General features: G+C 41.5%; 1 protein-coding gene across 2 annotated transcripts in view; it reads left to right on the top strand.

Annotated features, from left to right (window-relative positions):
• LOC118360942 (E3 ubiquitin-protein ligase MIB2-like) overlaps window positions 1-19,092 on the top strand; it is an 85,224-nt gene that overhangs the window by 29,154 nt on the left and 36,978 nt on the right. For both annotated transcript variants that reach the window (XM_035740537.2, XM_035740536.1), the window contains exon 4: window positions 17,247-17,353. In XM_035740537.2, coding sequence (XP_035596430.1) covers window positions 17,247-17,353 — 107 coding nt within the window. The remainder of the gene's footprint in view (window positions 1-17,246; window positions 17,354-19,092) is intronic.

Genomic DNA, 19,092 nt, shown 5'->3' with positions numbered 1-19,092 from the left:
GTCTGTAATCCCATTTTATGTTTCAAGCTGACAACCATTGTTCCTGTTCCCAAGAGCTCCAAGTTAATCTGCCTAAATGACTAACACCCTCTAGCAATCACATCTGTAATTATGAAGTGCTTCAAGTTCCTTGGCATCCACCTCACTAACGACTTACCATGGTCCACACACACCTGCAAAGTTGTGAAGAGGGCAAGGCAGTGCCTCTTTCCCCTCAGTAAGCTGAAAAGATTTGGCATGGGCTCTCGGATCCTCAAGTTATTCAGCTGCACCATCGATATCATCTTGACTGGCTGCATCACCGCCTGTTTGGTATGGTAAATGCACCCCTCTTTACTGAAAAGCGCCATGGATGGTGGTGCGAACAGTCCAGTACATCACTTGGGCAGAGGTCCTTGCCATCGAGGAACTCTATCGGGCGGTGTCAGAAGAAGGCATGAAAAATTGCCAAAGACTCCAGCCACCCAAGCCATAGACTGTTCACTCTGCTACCATCTGACCAACAGGCTCTGAGACAACTTCTATCCCCAAGCCATAATAAGACTGCTAAATAGCCAGACTGCTAAATAGTAAATTATTGATACCCGAACTATAAACCCACACACATACAGTGCATTCGGAAAGTATTCAGACCCCTTGACTTTTTCCACATTTTGATACGTTACAGCCTTATTCTAAAATCTATTTTATTGTTTTCCCACCTCATCAATCTACACACAATACCCTATAATGACAAATAGAAACAGGTTTTTTGACATTTTTGCAAATGTATAATTATATATATTTTTTAAATTAAATAATAATTTACATAAGTATTCAGACCCTTTTTTCTGTACTTTCTTGAAGCACCTTTGGCAGCGATGACAGCCTCAAGTCTTCTTGGGTATGAAGCTACAAGCTTGGCACACCTGTATTTGTGGAGTTTCTATGATTTCTTCTCTGCAGATCTTCTCAAGCTCTGTCAGGTTGGATGGAGAGCGTCGCTGCACAGCTATTTTCAGGTCTGTCCAGAGATGTTACCTCGGGTTCAAGTCCGGTCTCTGGCTGGGCCACTCAAGGACATTCAGAGACTTGTCCAAAAGCCACTCCTGCGTTGTCTTGGCTGTGTGCTTACTTTCGTTGTCCTGTTGGAAGGTGAACCTCCTCTCCAGTTTGAGGTCCTGAGCGCTCTGGAGCAGGTTTTCATCAAGGTTCTCTTTGTAATTTTCTCTGTTCATCTTTCCCTCGATCCTGACTAGTCTTCCAGTCCCTGCCGCTGAAAAACACCCCCACAGCATAATGCTGCCACCACCATGCTTCACTATAGGGATGGTACCAGGTTTCCTCCAGACGTGACGCTTGGTATTCAGGCCAAAGAGTTCAATCTTGGTTTCATCAGACCTGAGAATCTTGTTTCTCATGGTCTGATAGTCCTTTAGTTGCCTTTTGGCAAACTTCAAGCGGGCTGTCGTGCCTTTTACTGAGAAGTGGCTTCCGTCTGGCCACTCTACCATAAAAGCCTGATTGGTGGAGTGCTGCAGAGATGGTGTCCTTCTCCCATCTCCACAGAGGAACTCTAGAGCTCTGTCAGAATGACCATTGGGGTTCTTGGCCACCTCCCTGACCAAGGCCCTTCTTTCCTGATTGCTCAGTTTGGCCGGGTGGCCAGCTCTAGGAAGAGTTTTGGTGGTTCCAAACTTCTTCCATTTAAGAATGATGGAAGCCACTGTTCTTGGGGACCTTCAATGCTGCAGAAATGTTTTGGTACCCTTCCCCAGATCTGTGCCTTGACACATTCATGTCTCGGAACTCTAGTGATAATTCCTTCGACCTCAGGGTTTGGTTTTTGTTCTGATATGCTCTGTCAACTGTGGGACCTTTTTAAAATCCTGTACAATCAATTGAATTTACCACAGGAGGACTCTAAGTTGTACAAATATCTCAAGGATTACCAATGGAAACAGGATGCACCTGAGCTCAATTTTGAGAAACAGGATGCACCTGAGCTCAATTTTGAGTCTCATAGCAAGGGGGGGTTTCTAAATATTATTATTTATTTTTTTGGTAGGGAGGCTACAAACCTGTTTTCCCCTCACAGCTTTGTCATTATGGGGTATTGTGTGTAGATTGAGGGGAAAAAATATTTGATTCATCTAAGAATAAGGCTGTAACTTAACAAAATGTGGGAAATGGGTAGGTGTCTGAATACTTTCCGAATGTACATACACACACGCACACTCACACTCTTATACACTCTGTTCTTTTTTTTTACACTTATTATTGTTGTGAGTATGACACGACAAAACCTTTTCCCCTTCAGGAGACTGAAAAGATTTGGCAGGGGTCCCCAGAGCCTCAAAGTTCTATTGCTGCACCAGCGAGAGCATCCTGACCGGTTGCATCTCCGCCTGGTATGGCAACTGCTCAACATCTGACCGTAAGGCGCTATAGAGGGTAGAGCGTACAGCCTAGTACATCACTGGGGCCAAGCTTCCTGTCATCCAGGACCTATATAAAAGGTGGTGTCAGAGGAAAGCCCATAATATTGTCAGAGACTCAAGTCACCCGAGTCAGACTGTTTTCTCTGCTATCGCACGGCAAACGGTACCGGAGCGCCAAGACTAAAAGCAAAAGGGTCCGTAACAGCTTCTACCCCCAAGCCATAAGACTGCTGAACAATTAATCAAATGGCTACCGGACTATTTAAATTTTCTTCTCCCATTTATTTTGTATGCTACTTGCTGTTATCTATGCATAGTCACTTCACGCCTATCTATATGTACAAATTACCTCAACTAACCTGTACCCCCGTACACTTACTTGGTACCAGTACCCCTTGTATATAGCCTCGCTATTGTGTTACTTTAGTTTATTTGCTAAATATTTTCTTAACTCTTCTTGAACTGCGCTCTTCTTGAATACTTGTTGTATTCGGCACAAGTGACAAATAAAGTTTGATTTGATCTATCCTGACGAGTAGTCACTATACCCTGCCTTCATGTACATACATTATCTACCTCAAATTCCTTGTACCGCTGCACATTGATGAAATGTTTTCAGTTTTAAAGCTAATTTCCTGCCATTCTATGCATTTTTCCATACAGCGGAGAGAGAATATGGCGGTTTTAAGGCTAATTTCCTGCAATTCTACGTATTCTGCCATGGAGCTGGGAGAGAATATTGTAGTTTTAAAGCTAGTTTCCTGCAAATCTATGCATTTTTTTTCCATGGACAATGCTGTGTTATTTTGCTCAAACATAATAACAAAAGGAATGCAGCTAAATTAATTGTTTTTGGACTTTTCAATTCTCCCTTACTGTCTAGCTTTTTATTTTGGTGATTGTTAGTTCTCAAAGATTATATTATCAAAAAATATATAGGTCCATTATCTTTTCTACATACTTTATATCTTGTTTTAGTCATTTAAGTTTATACCTTTCCATCCTGAAAATGAATCCCCTGTTTGGATTTAGGCGACCTGTTTTTTTCCGGAAGTCATTAAATGTGTAACAAAAGGGAGTTTTCATAGACTTGAAAGCCAGATCAACGTGCTTTTTCAGAAAAATTACTGAACTATTTTCATAAAATAAAGAAATTATTAGTCTTATAGTTTGGGAGGCTTATATGTAGCCAAGGTATAATTTCACAAGCCCTAAATTCATTTTATTATTGCTGACTGTCTGAAATGCAGTGCATTGGATCTTTAATTGTACAACAAAGCTTATTTAGAAAAATAAATTTAAAAAGTGTAGAGGTATACTGTGAAACGTTGATTTTTAGGCTATAGTGGCTTGTGAAAGTATTCACCCCCTTGGCATTTTTCCTATTTTGTTGCCTTACAACCTGGAATTAAAGTATATTTTTTTGTGGGTTTGTATCATTTGATTTCTGAAGATGCAAAATATTTTCTATTGGGAAATAAACAAGACATAACACAAAACAATTGTAAATTTGAGCGTGCATAACTATTCACTCCCCGCCCCCCCCCAAAAGTCAATACTTTGTAGTGCCACCTTTTAGCCACTGGGATTTTCCCCCATTCTTCAAGGCAAAACTGCTCCAGCTCCTTCCTGTTGGATGGGTTTCGCTAGTGTTCAGCAATCTTTAAGTCATACCACAGATTCTCAATTGGATTGAGGTCTAGGCTTTGACTAGGCCATTCCAAGACATTTAAATGTTTCCCCTTAAACCACTCAAGTGTTGCTTTAGCAGTATGCTTAGGGTCATTGTCCTGCTGGAAGGTGAACCTCTGGCCCAGTCTCAAATCTCTGGAAGACTGATACAGGTTTCCCTCAAGAATTTCCCTGTATTTAGCACCATCCATCATTCCTTCAATTCTGAACAGTTTCCCAGTCCCTGCCAATGAAAAAACATCCCCACAGCATGATGCTGCCACCACCATGCTTCACTGTGGTGGCACTGATGGGATTCTAGGGGCGAAGAAAGGTGTTGGGTTTGTGCCAGACATAGCATTTTCCTTGATGGCCAAAAAGCTACATTTTAGTCTCATCTGACCAGATTACCTTCTTGGGGAGTCTCCCACATGCCTTTGGCTATTTTTTTCTATAAGGCTTTTTTCTGGCCACTCTTTTGTAAAGCCCAGCTCTGTGGAGTGTACGGCTTAAAGTGGTCCTGTGGACAGATACTCCAATCTCCACTGTGGAGCTTTGCAGCTCCTTCAGGATTATTTCTGGTCTCTTTGTTGCCTCTCTGATTAATGCCCTCCTTGCCTGGTCTGTGAGATTTGGTAGGCGGCCCTCTCTTGGTAGGTTTGTTGTGGTGCCATATTCTTTCCATTTTTTAAATAATGGATTTAATGGTACTCTGTGGGATGTTCAAAGTTTCTGATATTTTTTTATGACCCAACCCTGATCTGTACTTCTCCACAACAGGTCCATGACCTGTTTGGCGAGCTCCTTGGTCTTCATGGCGACGCTTGCTTGGTGGTGCCTCTTGCTTGGTCGTGTTGCAGACTCTGGGGCCTTTCAAAACAGGAGTGTGTATGTTATGCATGTATACTGAGATCATGTGACACTTAGATTGCACACAGGTGGACTTGAACTAATTATGTGACTTCTGAAGGTAATTGATTGCACCAGATTGTATTTAGGGGCTTCATAGCAAAGGGGTGAATACATATGCACGCATCACTTTTCTGTTTTTTTTTTTTAATGATAATTTTTTCACTTCACCAATTTGGACTATTTTGTGTATGCCCAAAAATCAATTAAAATGTTGTAATGCAACAAAATAGGAAAAACACCAAAGGGGATGAATACTTTTGGAAGGCACTGTATATCATCCAGCCCTACAGTGAAGATAAATTCAACAAAGCATGGAGTGTTGCTGCTCCAAGACCCAGCACTGAAGCAAAGGGGAAAAACATCATATGAAAGTCATGCATACTACCCCCGTTCTTCTTCATGCTTGTTGTTCATGATGCAAAACACAAGAGAGCCCCTTTATATCTCAAGTCCTCAGTGACCCAAATTTCATCCAAAGCTCTACTGTATGCTGCACGTCTCATAAGACCCGGCTCATCTTAAGAACAAGTAGGCATTCAGTCTGTCCCAAACCGATATTGGGGGGGAGCGGAGACGTTGGCTGGCTTCCCTGATGAGAAGGGCCCTGCTTTATTCTGATAGTCATTTGTGATGGAGGGAGTGGACCTTGGCTCAGCAGCACGGCTAATGGGATTCATTTCATGTCAGAGGGGGAGAGGATAGCTGAGCAGGTGGCAGAGGGTTTTAAAGCAGAGAGCTAGACACAGACACACACACTGGCATAGGGTTGTTTTTTCTTTATTGAGTATGACAGGACCTGCAGTGCCAGAGTTTTGCTGTATTTCAAATAGCCCACTTAATGGGATTAACATGTTAGCATTCTCACCTTCCTCCCCATAGAAGTTTGTTGTGAGGTAATTAGTAGTGTGAGTACAGATTTAGGGAAGTGAGGTGTCAGGGGCTGTGCTGTGATTATCCATGTGTTTCCATCACAGGATGTTCATTTACGTGTGTGTGTGCTCACTTTATGGTTCTCTGGATATTCTCAAATTGTGTGTGTGGAGGCTGTGTCACATGGTTTATGTAAAAAAGTGTACCACAGTAGGAGTCATAACACCCATAAAACGTAGCATTCAAACAAAAAAATGGTTCCAATAGTTTTTCAACCATACCTTTTTCCCATAGGGGATTTTAGAAACACTTAACATAAGGGCTGTGTTTTGTGTAGGCTTACCCTGGCGTGACATTTTGATAACCGTGTAAACAATCATTATTTTTTTTATCCAAATCATCTGCTAATGTGGCTATCATAAAGAACTACAAATGCCATGATGATCTGGATGAGACTGGCGAATCAAGAAAAAGGTAAAAAATCTCTGGATGAACTCTCTGTTAGCTAATTTTAGTCATTTCTGAATTGGTTAGTTTTCTGTTAGCAAAGGTGTCATCTAGAGATGACGTGCAGGAGCTTTCATGATGTCTACTTTTATTCTAATTAGCGTTTTTGAATCTGAGTCATTTAGCAGAGCTACTTACAGGAGCAGTTAGGGTTAAGTGCCTCGCTCAAACCAGCAACTTCTCGGATACTGGCCCAACGCTCTTAATCGCTAAGCTACCTGAGCCGACTATATTGATATAAGCCACCTTGTCCGAGAGGGATTTAGATGGTTATGAAAACGTCACACCAGGGTAAGCCTACACCAAACACAGCATTTATTTTAAGTGTTTCTAAACCCCCTGTGGGAAAAAATGAATAGTGGGAAAAACAATTGGATCAATTTACCTGTTTGACCGCTAGGTTTATGGGTATTATGACACCACGGTGAGACTATAGTAGCTAAGTGAAATAATTACAGTGACATGATTTTTTTATGTCGACTATGTTCATGGTAAGTGGTGTATATCATCATGGAATATGTGTGTAGGTTATGGCGTGTTGATGATGCGCTGCACAACATATGTGTGTCCATATGTTTACTGAAGGGGGTTGGAAACGCAACAACAACTTCCTGGTTGGCTAATCGGCTCCTGCAAACAGGCATACTCCCACACACTTACACTCACAAATGCAGAGGCCCTGTCAAGTAGACTCAGTTTAATCCTTATCCTGCATATCTGGCGATTCAGCACCATCTGACCTCTTCACCTCCTACTGGTCAAGTTTCAGCCACGTCTTCCCTCTCTTTCTCAGGCTCTTGCCACTATCACTGTATTTGTATTTATTATGGATCCCCATTAGCTGCTTACGCTTCCTGGGGTCCATCAAAATTAAGACAGTTATACAATTAAAAACTTTACATTCACAACAGATGTACATGCAGTTAACCCACTGTTCCTAGGCTGTCATTGAAAATAAGAATTTGTTCTTAACTGACTTGCCTAGTTAAATAAAGTTCAAATTAAAATAAATATTGTAGAATAGCATTGTATCTGGTCAAACACCATTTTTTTTCAAAAAGTTTAAGGGTTGGTAACAGGCAGATTGGTTGGCTAACTGAGCCAATAAAAGGGGCTTTACTGTTCTTAGGTAGCGGAATGACTTTTGCTTCCCTCCAGGCCTGAGGGCACACTTTCTAGTATGCTTAAATTTAACATAGTGCAAATAGGAGTGGCAATATTGTCCGCTATTATCCTCAGTAATTTTCCATCCAAGTTGTCAGACCCTGGTGGCTTGTCATTGTTGATGGACAACAATAGTTTTCACCTCTTCCACACTCACTTTACGGAATTCAAATTTACAATGCTTGTCTTTCATCATTTGGTCAAATATGCTTGGATGTGTAGTGTCAGCATTTGTTGCTGACATGTCATCCATACGTTTTCTAATCTTGCCAATGGAAAAATAATTAAAGTAGTTGGCAATATCAGTGGGTTTTGTGATGAATGCGGCATCTTTTTGCCCCAAATTTCGTTTAAGGTGTTCTAAACCTTTTTACGATCATTTTTGATAGTGTAGTTTCTTCTTATTTTTATTCAGTTTAGTCATGATTTCATGATTTGTTAAAAAAATAATTCTTAAACATGATTTCTCAATGTGCAGTACATTTGCCAATCACTTACAGCCAGACTTATTTTCCATCCCTCTCAACCATACAATTTGTCAATTCCTCATCAATCCATGGGGATTTAATAATATAATAATATAATATATGCCATTTAGCAGACGCTTTTATCCAAAGCGACTTACAGTCATGTGTGCATACATTCTACGTATGGGTGATGTTTTACAGTAATTTTCTCAATGGGTGCATGCTTATTAGTAACTGGAATAAGCAATTTCATAAAGTGCTGAATTTGGTTGCTTTTCATTACACACCACAGACTAAGAAATAGTCCATTTCTGCAGCATTCGTAAAGATGTGATCAATACATGTTGCTGATTTTTATTCCGGTGCTGTTTGTAACTACCCTAGTAAGTTGACTGATAACCTGAGCCAGGTTGCAGGTAGTAATTATAGTTGGAAGCTTTCTCTTGAGTGGACAGCCTGATGAAAGCCAGTCAATATTTAAATGACCCAGAAAATATTCCTCTCTGTTAATACATTATCAAGCATTTCATACATGTTATCCGGATACTGACCATTACCACATTACCACCGCTTGCAACGCAGAACTTAGAGGTACCCAGTGTCACTGCTCCAGACCACCACAAGGGGGAGTTGGAGCACTCATTATGCATTTGGGTCCCACGGTTTTTATATGACCCATCATATTGAGTGATTCCAATGTCGAATTTTGACGCGAGCCACCCTTGCCTTGTGTCGTTCTTCAACAAAGATAACTGACAAAACATTACGGTGGAACCAGATGTAAGTTGTTATAACATCATAACGAGTCAAGCAAAAAATGTATAATTGAGAGGAATATGTTACTTAATGTAGAGACAAATGTTTGTGCATATTTTTTTGTCATAAAGTTCATTTACGAAAATCGCTATTTAGCAAGTTATCTGACTAGGTAACATTAGGTAGTGTTAGGAGAATTAATTTGTAATTCATGTTTAATGTTTTAGGGACTCCTGAGAACCAGCAAACCAGGCTGTCGTCTTGTGAAACTGTGGATGTAAAGAATCTAGCTAGCTAAAGCATTTACTGCAAATTGAACTGTATGCCTATGGATGTGTAGCTAGCTACAGGATGTATGGACCCTAAAACGTTAGGTTCTGAACTAATATTCATACCAATCTATGGACCTCAGCTATCATAGTTGTTGTATCAACTTCAAGACTGAATGGCATTAATGAAGCCTATGTGTAACGGTGTAAAATGGCTAGCTAGTTAGTGGGGTGCGCGCAATTAGCGTTTCAATCAGTGACGTCACTCGCTCTGAGACCTTGAAGTAGTTGTTCCCCTTGCTCTGCAAAAGCCGCAGCTTTTAGGAGCGATGGGTAACGATGCTTCAAGGGTGGCTGTTGTCGACGTGTGCAGAGGGTCCCTGGTTCGAGCCCAGGTAGGGGCAAGGAGAGGAATGGAAGCTATACTGTTACATATGGATAGAGTAGAATATAGTAACTTTATTGTGCCAAGGATGCAAGTCTTATATACACATGTACTGTAGTTATTACCACGCATAAGATTCCCACATTGTAGCCTGTACATTGACTATATTCACTGATCATGTACTCTTCCTTGGCAAATAAAGTTGCGGTTCATATTTGAATCTCTTTTCAGTCATATCAAACTCAGTTATTTGAATGATGCTGTGTCTGCATGTGTAACTGATGTGAAATGGCTAGCTAGTTAGCGGTGGTGCACGCTAATAGCGTTTCAATCGGTGACACCACTTGCTCTGAGACCTTGAAGTAGTGGTTCCCCTTGCTCTGCAAGAGCCGTGGCTTTTGTGGAGTGATGGGTAACGATGCTTTGTGGGTGTCAGTTGTTGATGTGTGCAGAGGGTCCCTGGTTCAAGCCCAGGTTGGGGTGAGGGGAGGGACGGAAGCTGTAATGTTACACATGTATGTATTAAATTATACACTTAAACAGTGTTTACTGCTCCTGGGACATCAATGATTACACATTGTAGCTATGCAATAGACTAGCAACATGATTGATTTGTAATTCCTATATACAGAAAAAATGTATGCATATCGAACTCCCTTCATCTGCATTAATCTGAGGACACGGCATAGTATTTCAATTAGATACTTAATTTCATCCAGTGGAGAATGTGAAATGCTTTATTGAAAGAAGTTCATTATTGAGGTGTTATAAATGCATTATAATTATGATAATTGTAACATTTTAAATACAAGTGTACACGTGTACTTCGATGCACATATGGTGTGCATTCTAAAATTAGGTGGGGGGAGAGGTGTAGAACACTGAAAGGGAAACAGGTAAGAACAGCGGCAGACAGCATATGATTAATGAATTACAGTGCTACCCTAATATCCTCTCAGCTCATCACAATTGTGGTGTCTCCTAACCAGCCTTGGGCCCCCAGTTGTCCCGAAGGATATCTTAAGAGCGGGTGAGGTGGCGATGATGGGACTGGCTTCCACTCTCACATCAAAACATACCTGCAGACGAGAGTGCCTTATTTAAAATGGATTCTAACATGGTCAGTCACCTTAAAATTTCAACATCCACTGAAATGGCAGAGCGCGAAATTCAAAAATGATTTCAAAAAGGCTTTACAGTGAAAGCACACCATACTTGTTAGGTCAGCGCCTAGTCACAGAAAAACATACAGCCATTTTCCTCCAGCCAAAGAGAGGAGTCACAAAAAGCAGAAATGGAGAAAAGGAATCACTAACCTTTGATCTTCATCGGATGGCACTCATAGGACTTCATGTTACACAATACATGTATGTTTTGTTCGATAAATTTCATATCTATATCCAAAATCTCAGTTTACATTGGCGTGTTATGTTCAGTAATGTTGTGTCTCGAAAACATCCGGCGAATTTGCCGAGAGCCACATCAATTTAAAGATATACTAATCATAAACTTTGATAAAAGATACAAGTGTTGTGCATAGAATTAAAGATATACTTCTCCTTAATGCAACCGCTGTGTCAGATTTAAAAAAAAACCTTCCTTGCAATAATCTGAGTACAGCGCTAAGCCACAAAAACAAGCCACACAGATACCCGCCATGTTGTGGATCAGTAAAAGTCAGAAATGGCATTATAAATATTCACTTACCTTTGATCTTCATCAGAATGCACTCCCAGGAATCCCAGTTCCACAATAAATGTTTTATTTTGTTCGATAAAGAAGAACTTTGTCCAAATAGCTCCTTTTTGTTAGTGCGTTTTAGTTCACCAATTGAAATTCACAAGGCGAGGGCAAGTCCAGACAAAGTCAAAACAGTTGTATTACAGTTCGTAGAAACATGTCAAACGATGTATTGAATCAATCTTTAGAATGTTTTTATCATAAATCTAACCAGATAATTCCTTTGTCTTTTAGAAATGAAAAGGAACGCAGCTCGCTCAGCCACGCGCGTGACTTAGCTCAAGGCATTCTCCCAGACACCTGGTTCAAACTGCTCTTATTCACTCCCCCTTCATAGTAGAAACCTCAAACAAGGTTCAAAAGACTTGACATCTAGTGGAAGCTTTAGGAAGTGCAATATGACCCCATTTACACTGTATATTCGAAAGGCAATGACTTGAAAAACTACAAACCTCAGATTTCCCACTTCCTGGTTGGATTTTTCTCAGGTTTTCGACTGCCATATGAGTTCTGTTATACTCACAGACATCATTCAAACAGTTTTAGAAACTTCAGAGTGTTTTCAAATCTACTAATATTATGCATATATTAGTTTCTGGGCCTGAGTAGCAGGCAGATTACTCTGGGCACACTTTTCATCCGAACGTGAAAATACTGCCCCCTATCCCAAACCGGTTAAATCAGGAGGTGAAATGCAAAACTGACATTGTGTCATTAACTCTGGGACTACTACATCTCTTGTCTGTATTTCAATTTAAAGCATATATTTAATAATACTTCCTGTTGACCCAACCAAGTAACATCTCACCTATGATCCTGCTGTGCCCTCTGTGTCAGCCAGTTCAGATGCGGGAGGGGTTCACAAAAACAGCTGATATAACCTAGAGAGAAGGGGGAGAGGGATGAAGTGAAGAAGAGATACTGTTATTGTGTGTGTGTGTGGTCTCACCTGGTGTCCACACTACTAAGTGGCTACAGAGTACTTTATGCTGAAAAACAGACACGTGAGGACAAACAATAGAAGATAATGTCAATAGAAGATGCTGTATGTGATGCAGACACCTATCGTAGTGTACCTGAAACATTTAAGTATAGAGGGCTATGTATCTCACCACTTGGTCATTGCAAGGCTAAGTTTTTTGCTCCAGGGACTGAGACATTTCTCACCAGCGAACTGACCTATACAACTGCCGGAGAAGGGAATGGCGAAATCCGGCCATTCCCACCTGTCACAATTCTTTGAGTCTTTCACGGGCCCACGAGAAGCAGGATAGCGTATACCCTCTGCTCACAGTGTTAGTTCCAGACCTCCCACAGCAGGCCATGCTCCGTCAGATCCAGAGAGAGGGAAAGGAGCCGAACTCGACAACGAAGCCACTGCTGCAGTCAGCGTAGTTGGAGTCAGCACCGCCGTCACAGACACAAGCAATCCCAGCGATGAAGGTGCAGGTAGATCAGTCACCAATGCAGCAAAGTTATTCCTTATGTTAATCTGCTCCAAACCTCTCGCAGTCACTTCCATCCGCTTAGCATCATGCCGGTACCTTTGATTTCCACGACTTGTGACATGGGACCATCACTGATTGGAAAACTTTTCTTGCTGTTCTCCATCTACTTCACTACAGGATGGAGAAGAAGAAGCAGATGGAGACGATTTCCTTGGCAGGCAAGTTCAAGGTAGCACAGGCCATTCGGATAGGGATAGATGACGAGGCTGGGAAACATCCATCAGGCCCGAGCAGCATATGAGTTAAGAGTTACAATTAGCGTTTTCGCAGAATTTAGCTTTGTTTGCTAAGCATAGCCACCTCATTCCTGTAATCTTCCTCTAGCAAACAATTGCTGCATTGGAACTCCGGATTGTCAATATTGTCCCGGATAAGAGCATAATAAATACAGTTTCTACAGCCCTGGAAACATTCGTTAGTAATTCCAGGCAAAGTGGGCTCCATTGCAGCCTAGCTACTGTAGCTAGCTAGTTGGTAGCAGGTGTTGACACAGGTATCTGAGTTATTGAGTTCTGAAGTTTTCGGCGTAGAGTCGGTGTCCGACAGCAACTGGTGGGGATACACAAGAAACACAATGAGGGGCGATACTGATCAGAATTTGGGATCACACTTACTCACACACTGGAAATAAGCACTTTCCTTTAGCTTGTGCTATTGCGAACATTGTACGGGTTCCCTTCGGTAGGCTAGCTCACTGTTTGGGGGCGGAGTGTGTCATCAACAGGTGTTGATGTATTTCTTTGCCATTTAGATTGTCAATCTGACTTTCAACTGCTAGTGAAGAGAAGACAATGCTGCTATTAGTTTGTCTCTCTCCCCTTCCGGACAATGTAATCAAATCATGAGTGATTTCGACATGGGTAATGGTCAGCAGTTGGCACTTGGTGTGACAAGTGATTTAAGCACATTCCAAAATTTCACATTATGGTCAACATGTCCCTAACCCTGTTCTGGTTTATCATGTGGGCAGAGAGACAGTTGGTCAGGCAGGATTAGACATTTAATCTCTACTAAATCTGTTTTGGATAGTGTCGTCCCCCCCTACATATTTTGTCCAGTGGTATCTGGACCCATAAATCCCATAAAGTGGTGTTTATAATTTGGCTGAACCATATTGGTGAAAGCAGCCCATTAACATCATCCATTGTAATCTACCAACTCAGGAAGTCCTGCAGTATAAACCAGCATTGTTTAATTCCGGCAATGCAAATAGTCTGGGTAGCCATTTGATTAGCTGTTTAGGGGTCTTATGGCTTGGGGATAGAAGCTTAGAAGCCTCTTGGACCTAGACTTGAAGCTCCGGTAGCGCTTGCTGTGTGGTAGCAGAGAGATTAGTCTATGACTAGGGTGGCTGGAGTCTTTGACAATTTTCAGGGCTTTCCTCTGACACCGCCTTGTATAGAGGTCCTGATGTTAGGAAGCTTGGCCCCAGTGATGTACTGGGCCGTACGCACTACCCTCTGTAGTGCCTTGCGGTCGGAGGCCGAGCAGTTGCCATACCAGGCAGCGATGCAACCCGTCAGGATGCTCTCGATGGTGCAGTTGTAAAACATTTTGAGGATCTGAGGACCCATGCCAAATCTTTCAGTCTCATGAGGGGAAAAAACACAAATTCCTATGGTTTTACAACTGCACCATCAAACTGCACTATTTAAATAATACTATGTGAAAGCAATATTTTTTGGGAACAAATGTTGCATTTGCCCCCGTTATAACTAGCTTGATAACAATGTGAAAATTGTTGTGTAAATCTGTTGCAGCTCAAGTCGACTCCAACACCCACAATGCAATGGTCTCTCTGACTGACTAGTAGCTACACACAGTAATACCAAAGTAATCATGTGAAGTAGCTAGCTAGCTAGCTAGCTGTAAAATAACCTAAACAAACTGCACTATTAATTTAGGAGTCTACAATCTCACCATGTTGAACCTGCCTGCAATTCATCTGTGTGCAAATGTTACCATGGCAACAACATCCCTTTTCCACACACACACAGGGCGCATTGTACTTGAAGGAAAAACTGAGTTGAATAATTTGGTACACTGTTTAGATTGAGGCCAATATATACTTCGTCATGACGATATAAATGAATTGGATGTGTTCTAGACAAGTATGCTCATTGGCTGATTAGGTGATCTGGAGTGCAGGTAATTGTTTTAATGTGATATTGTGTTATCCCTTATCTTCATTGTTCAAATCAGATGTTATTGGTCACATACACATGGTTAGCAGATGAAGCGAAATGCTTGTTCAGGACCTTATACAGTGCTTTCGGAAAGTATTCAGACCCCTTGAATTTTTCCAGATTTTGTTACGTTACAGCCTTATTCTAAAATGGATTAAATAAAAACAATTCCTCAGCAATCCACACTACTCCTCAATGGCAAAGCGAAAATAGGTTTTTATACATTTTTGCAAATATATTAAAATAAAAAAACAGATGCCTTATTTATAGAAATATTCAGACCCTTTGCTATGAGACTCGAAATTGAGCTCTGGTGCATCCTGTTTCCATTGATTATCCTTGATGTTTCTACAACTTGACTGGAGTCCAATTGTGATTAATTCAATTGATTGGACATGATTTGGAAAGGCACACACTTGTCTATATAAGGTCCCACAGTTGACAGTGCATGTCAAAGCAAAAATCAAGCCATGAGGTCAAAAGAGATGTCCGTAGAGCTCCGAGAGAGGATTGTGTCGGCACAGATCAGGGGAAGGGTACCAAAACATTTCTGCAGCATTGAAAGTCCCCAAGAACACGGTGGCCTCGATCATTCTTAAGTGGAAGAAGTTTGTAACCACCAAGACTCTTCCTAGAGATGGCTTCCCGGCCAAATTGAGCAATCGGGGAAGAAGGACCTTGGTCAGGGAGTTTACCAAGAATGGTCAGTCTATCAGAGTTCCTTTCAAAAGGACAACCATCTCTGCAACACCACACCAATCAGGCCTTTATGGTAGAGTGGCCAGACAGAAGCAACTCCTCTGTAAAAGGCACATGACAGCCCACTTGGAGTTTGCTAGAAGGCACCTAAAGACTCAGAACATGAGAAACAAGATTCTCTGGTCTAATGAAACCAAGATTGAACTCTTTGGAGGAAACAAATTTAATCGCGTAACAATGTTAAAATAGTCAAGGGGTCTGAATAGTTTCCGAAGGCACTGTAGGTATAAGTTCCAACATGTTTTCCTGATTTCACAGACTGACCACTTAGAAGTTGAATCGTGGTGAAAATATATATATTTTACTCACTGATAGAACATCGGCTTTCACCAAATTAACAGTAGGTGTATGATTTTTATTTACGGGGATGGATTATCATGTCAAGGGCCATATGTTGTGTCTCCTTGGTGATGCGGGTGTATTCTTGGAACACACACACTCTTAGCTGTGCTCTCTGACGGCCTGCTTCCTGATTGCCCTGCTGTCTTGGGATTAGGCCTCAAAGCTCTGCTTTTAGACACACGCCACCTCACCTCCCCACTGTCCCAACTCCGGCCATACGGCCCACACCGGGATTTACTGTCAGTCTGCAGTAAGCCACCAAGAAGCAAAGGTGCCACAGGCTTCTTTTTCGATAAGGCCGCAGTGCCTCCCAAGTTGACCCGACGCATTCGGAAGATAACCATGACTAGCTTCGTAAATGTACGCGTTTGTGTTGGACTTTGACGCCCGTGTGCAGCCGAATGGGGATCAATGCGTAGGAGTAGCAAAGCCTCTCTTTATTCCAGTGGAAGAATGCCCAGTTGATGGTTGTTTTACTTTGATTATGGTGGATTCAAGTTGCGTGTCTCTCGCCAAGCTGCATGGCAGAATGAAACCTGGATGCTGACCTTGCTGAGAAAGTATGGGAATAGGCAGTTCCTTTGCCCCTTTGAGATCTGACCAAATCTTTACCATAAGGTATGTCTTTTTAAACCCCCCCCCCTTCTGATTTCTTAAGAATGTTGTGTAACTGCCTGCCTGATCCTGTCAAACCAGTTCTGGTATTTGCTAACCATATTCCGCTTGGTTGTGTTGTTGACATGAGATTGTCCTCTGTTGAGAGGTTAATGGTTTTGCAGCATGAGATTTCAGTGTAAGATGCCTCTCAGCCCCCTCTCGAGCCCATGTACTCCATCTCGACCGTGGCAAGCACCCACCACATGAAACCTCCCTTTGTCTCCCCACCACCCTTACTGATTCAAGTGTTCTCAGTAACATATCCTGAATGTTGTTGTATCTTATGGCCCTCTCTGACTTTCTGGCTAGTGTGTGTGACCTACTGTAGTGTGTCTTTAAGCCAGAGAGCGTTAAATGTGGCCTGTTTGCCTGTGGCACTTAGTGGAATTTAATGTAGTCCAGACTTACGTATTTGAGATAGCTATACATTTTAGCTTGTGTTTTTCTGGTGGCCGATAAGCGATGCATTTGGAACAAGCATCTGTCGGTCAGTGGTTTTCGGTTCCAAAATTGGACAATGTCATTTGGACAGAACATTCTGCATACACTCTATGTTGTATAACAAGTCATAATGCTGTTTTCCTGCCATACTGCTTTATGGAGAATGTGGTTTGTACTTTTTACCTTTCACAGAGTGTGCTTGGCCCCGAGGCAGAATCTCCCACGGATCATCCTCAAAGGAATATTCCAGGGGGTGAAAGTGGTACGTGGACCCGACTGGGACTGGGGAAACCAAGACGGTGAGTGAGGGAGTGAGCAGAGCAATCCATCCATACTGACCAGGGCCTTTTTTATTACCAGTGTGGCAGCGTTGTTGTTCAATCTGTTTCACTTTGACCCCATAACCTTCGAGACGATGGAATCTTATTACCTACAATGTGAGAGTTTGAACTGGTGTGTTTGTGCTTAGTGCTTCAGGATTTTCCCCCAACCCACAAGTATCTCATTGAGTGTGTTTAACAGATGTTTCTTAAAGAGCTGTGTTCATATGAGCAGGTTTTATGTTCCCTTTCGTACCGTTTCCCCTCTAGTGTAGCGGAGTATACAAAGAAGTCACATGAATTCTAATTATAGCATGTGCTGCAACTCCGGACAGGACAAAATGGTCTTTGGGGTTATTTAATGTTTTGGGACGTGGTTTTCAAGAGTCAAGATAATTTGGCTCTTAATGGCAAATCATTAGTGAAGAAACAGATTTGCCATACAAATGGAGATTCTGCAAATAGTTACATCTGTGGGAAGTTTGTTTGCCCATATTTCTTTCCATTTAAAAACCATTAAATATCATTGCCTTTAGGGATGGAAAATCTATCATTAGCTCTTTCTATTACCTCATGTGGGGTCAGAACCGGGAATGACATTGTCTTTTCTGTGCTAAAGCACTGGCGAATGAGTCAAAATGTCCTTTTTGCGTCTTTGAAAGTTAACCCCTGGGGTCTAAGTCAGTCATCATCATCGTCTTTAATCAGAGTGTGGTAAGTGCATAGGGACATTTTTGGCATGGTCAGCAGAGAGCCTGTCACTTTCCATGAGTCCTATCCTGTTGTTACCTGGCAGGCTGTGTAATCCTTGATTTTTGTAATCCTTGATGTAACCTGCATAACCTAAACTATACAATGCCAGGTTCTCGCTTTGTGGTGGAAACTGAACGTAGTATTTGATGACATTTGAACTTGAAGACTGTCAGTAAGTAGTAAAGTAGAAACGTATCGTGGTGGTTAGTAAATCAATGTATTTTATTGTACTTTCTCTCGTGTTTGGTTACTCTAGTCTGAGAATGTGAGTGGTGCTAGCCCCAGCCTGTACTTGTGCATTGTTTTGTGTTCTGTTTATTATAATTTTTTTTCACTTCTAACCAGAATCAAAGGGATGATTGGCCAAACCTTGTTGAAAGATGGCCAATGTTCACTGTCTGTTCAGATTACAGTGCCTTCAGAAAGTATTCATACACCTTGAAAATGTGTTTTTGAAATGTTAGGAAATGTATAGACCCATTAAATACACAAATATCTCATTTACATAAGTATTCACCCCTGAGTTTATACTTTGTAAAATCACCTTTGGCAGTGATTAAAAAAGAGAGTCTGTGTGGGTAAGTCTCTAAGCGCTTTTCACACGAGAATTGTGCAACAGTTAACCATTTATTGTTTTCAAAATTCTTCAAGCTCTGTCAAATTGTTTGTTGATCGTTGCTAGACAAAGATTTCAAGTATATTTAAGTCAAAACTGTAACTCGGCCACTCTGGAACATTCACGGTCTTCTTGGTAAGCAACTCCAGTGTAGATTTGGCCTTGTGTTTTAAGTTATTGTCTTGCTGAAAGGTGAATTAATCTCCCAGTGTCTGGTGAAAAGCAGACTGATTTTACATGTGCTCCATGATGTTTATTTTTTTTTACCTGAAAAACTCCCCTGTCTTTAATGATTACAAGCATACCCATAACATAATGCAGTCTCCCCTATGCTTGAAAATATGGAGAG

This window comes from Oncorhynchus keta, chromosome 28 (assembly GCF_023373465.1).
Source record: "Oncorhynchus keta strain PuntledgeMale-10-30-2019 chromosome 28, Oket_V2, whole genome shotgun sequence".
In the NCBI taxonomy this organism is placed as follows: Eukaryota; Metazoa; Chordata; class Actinopteri; order Salmoniformes; family Salmonidae; genus Oncorhynchus; species Oncorhynchus keta.
The sequence above is the reverse complement of the archived record's forward strand: the minus strand, read 5'-3'. Positions and strand labels throughout refer to the sequence as shown.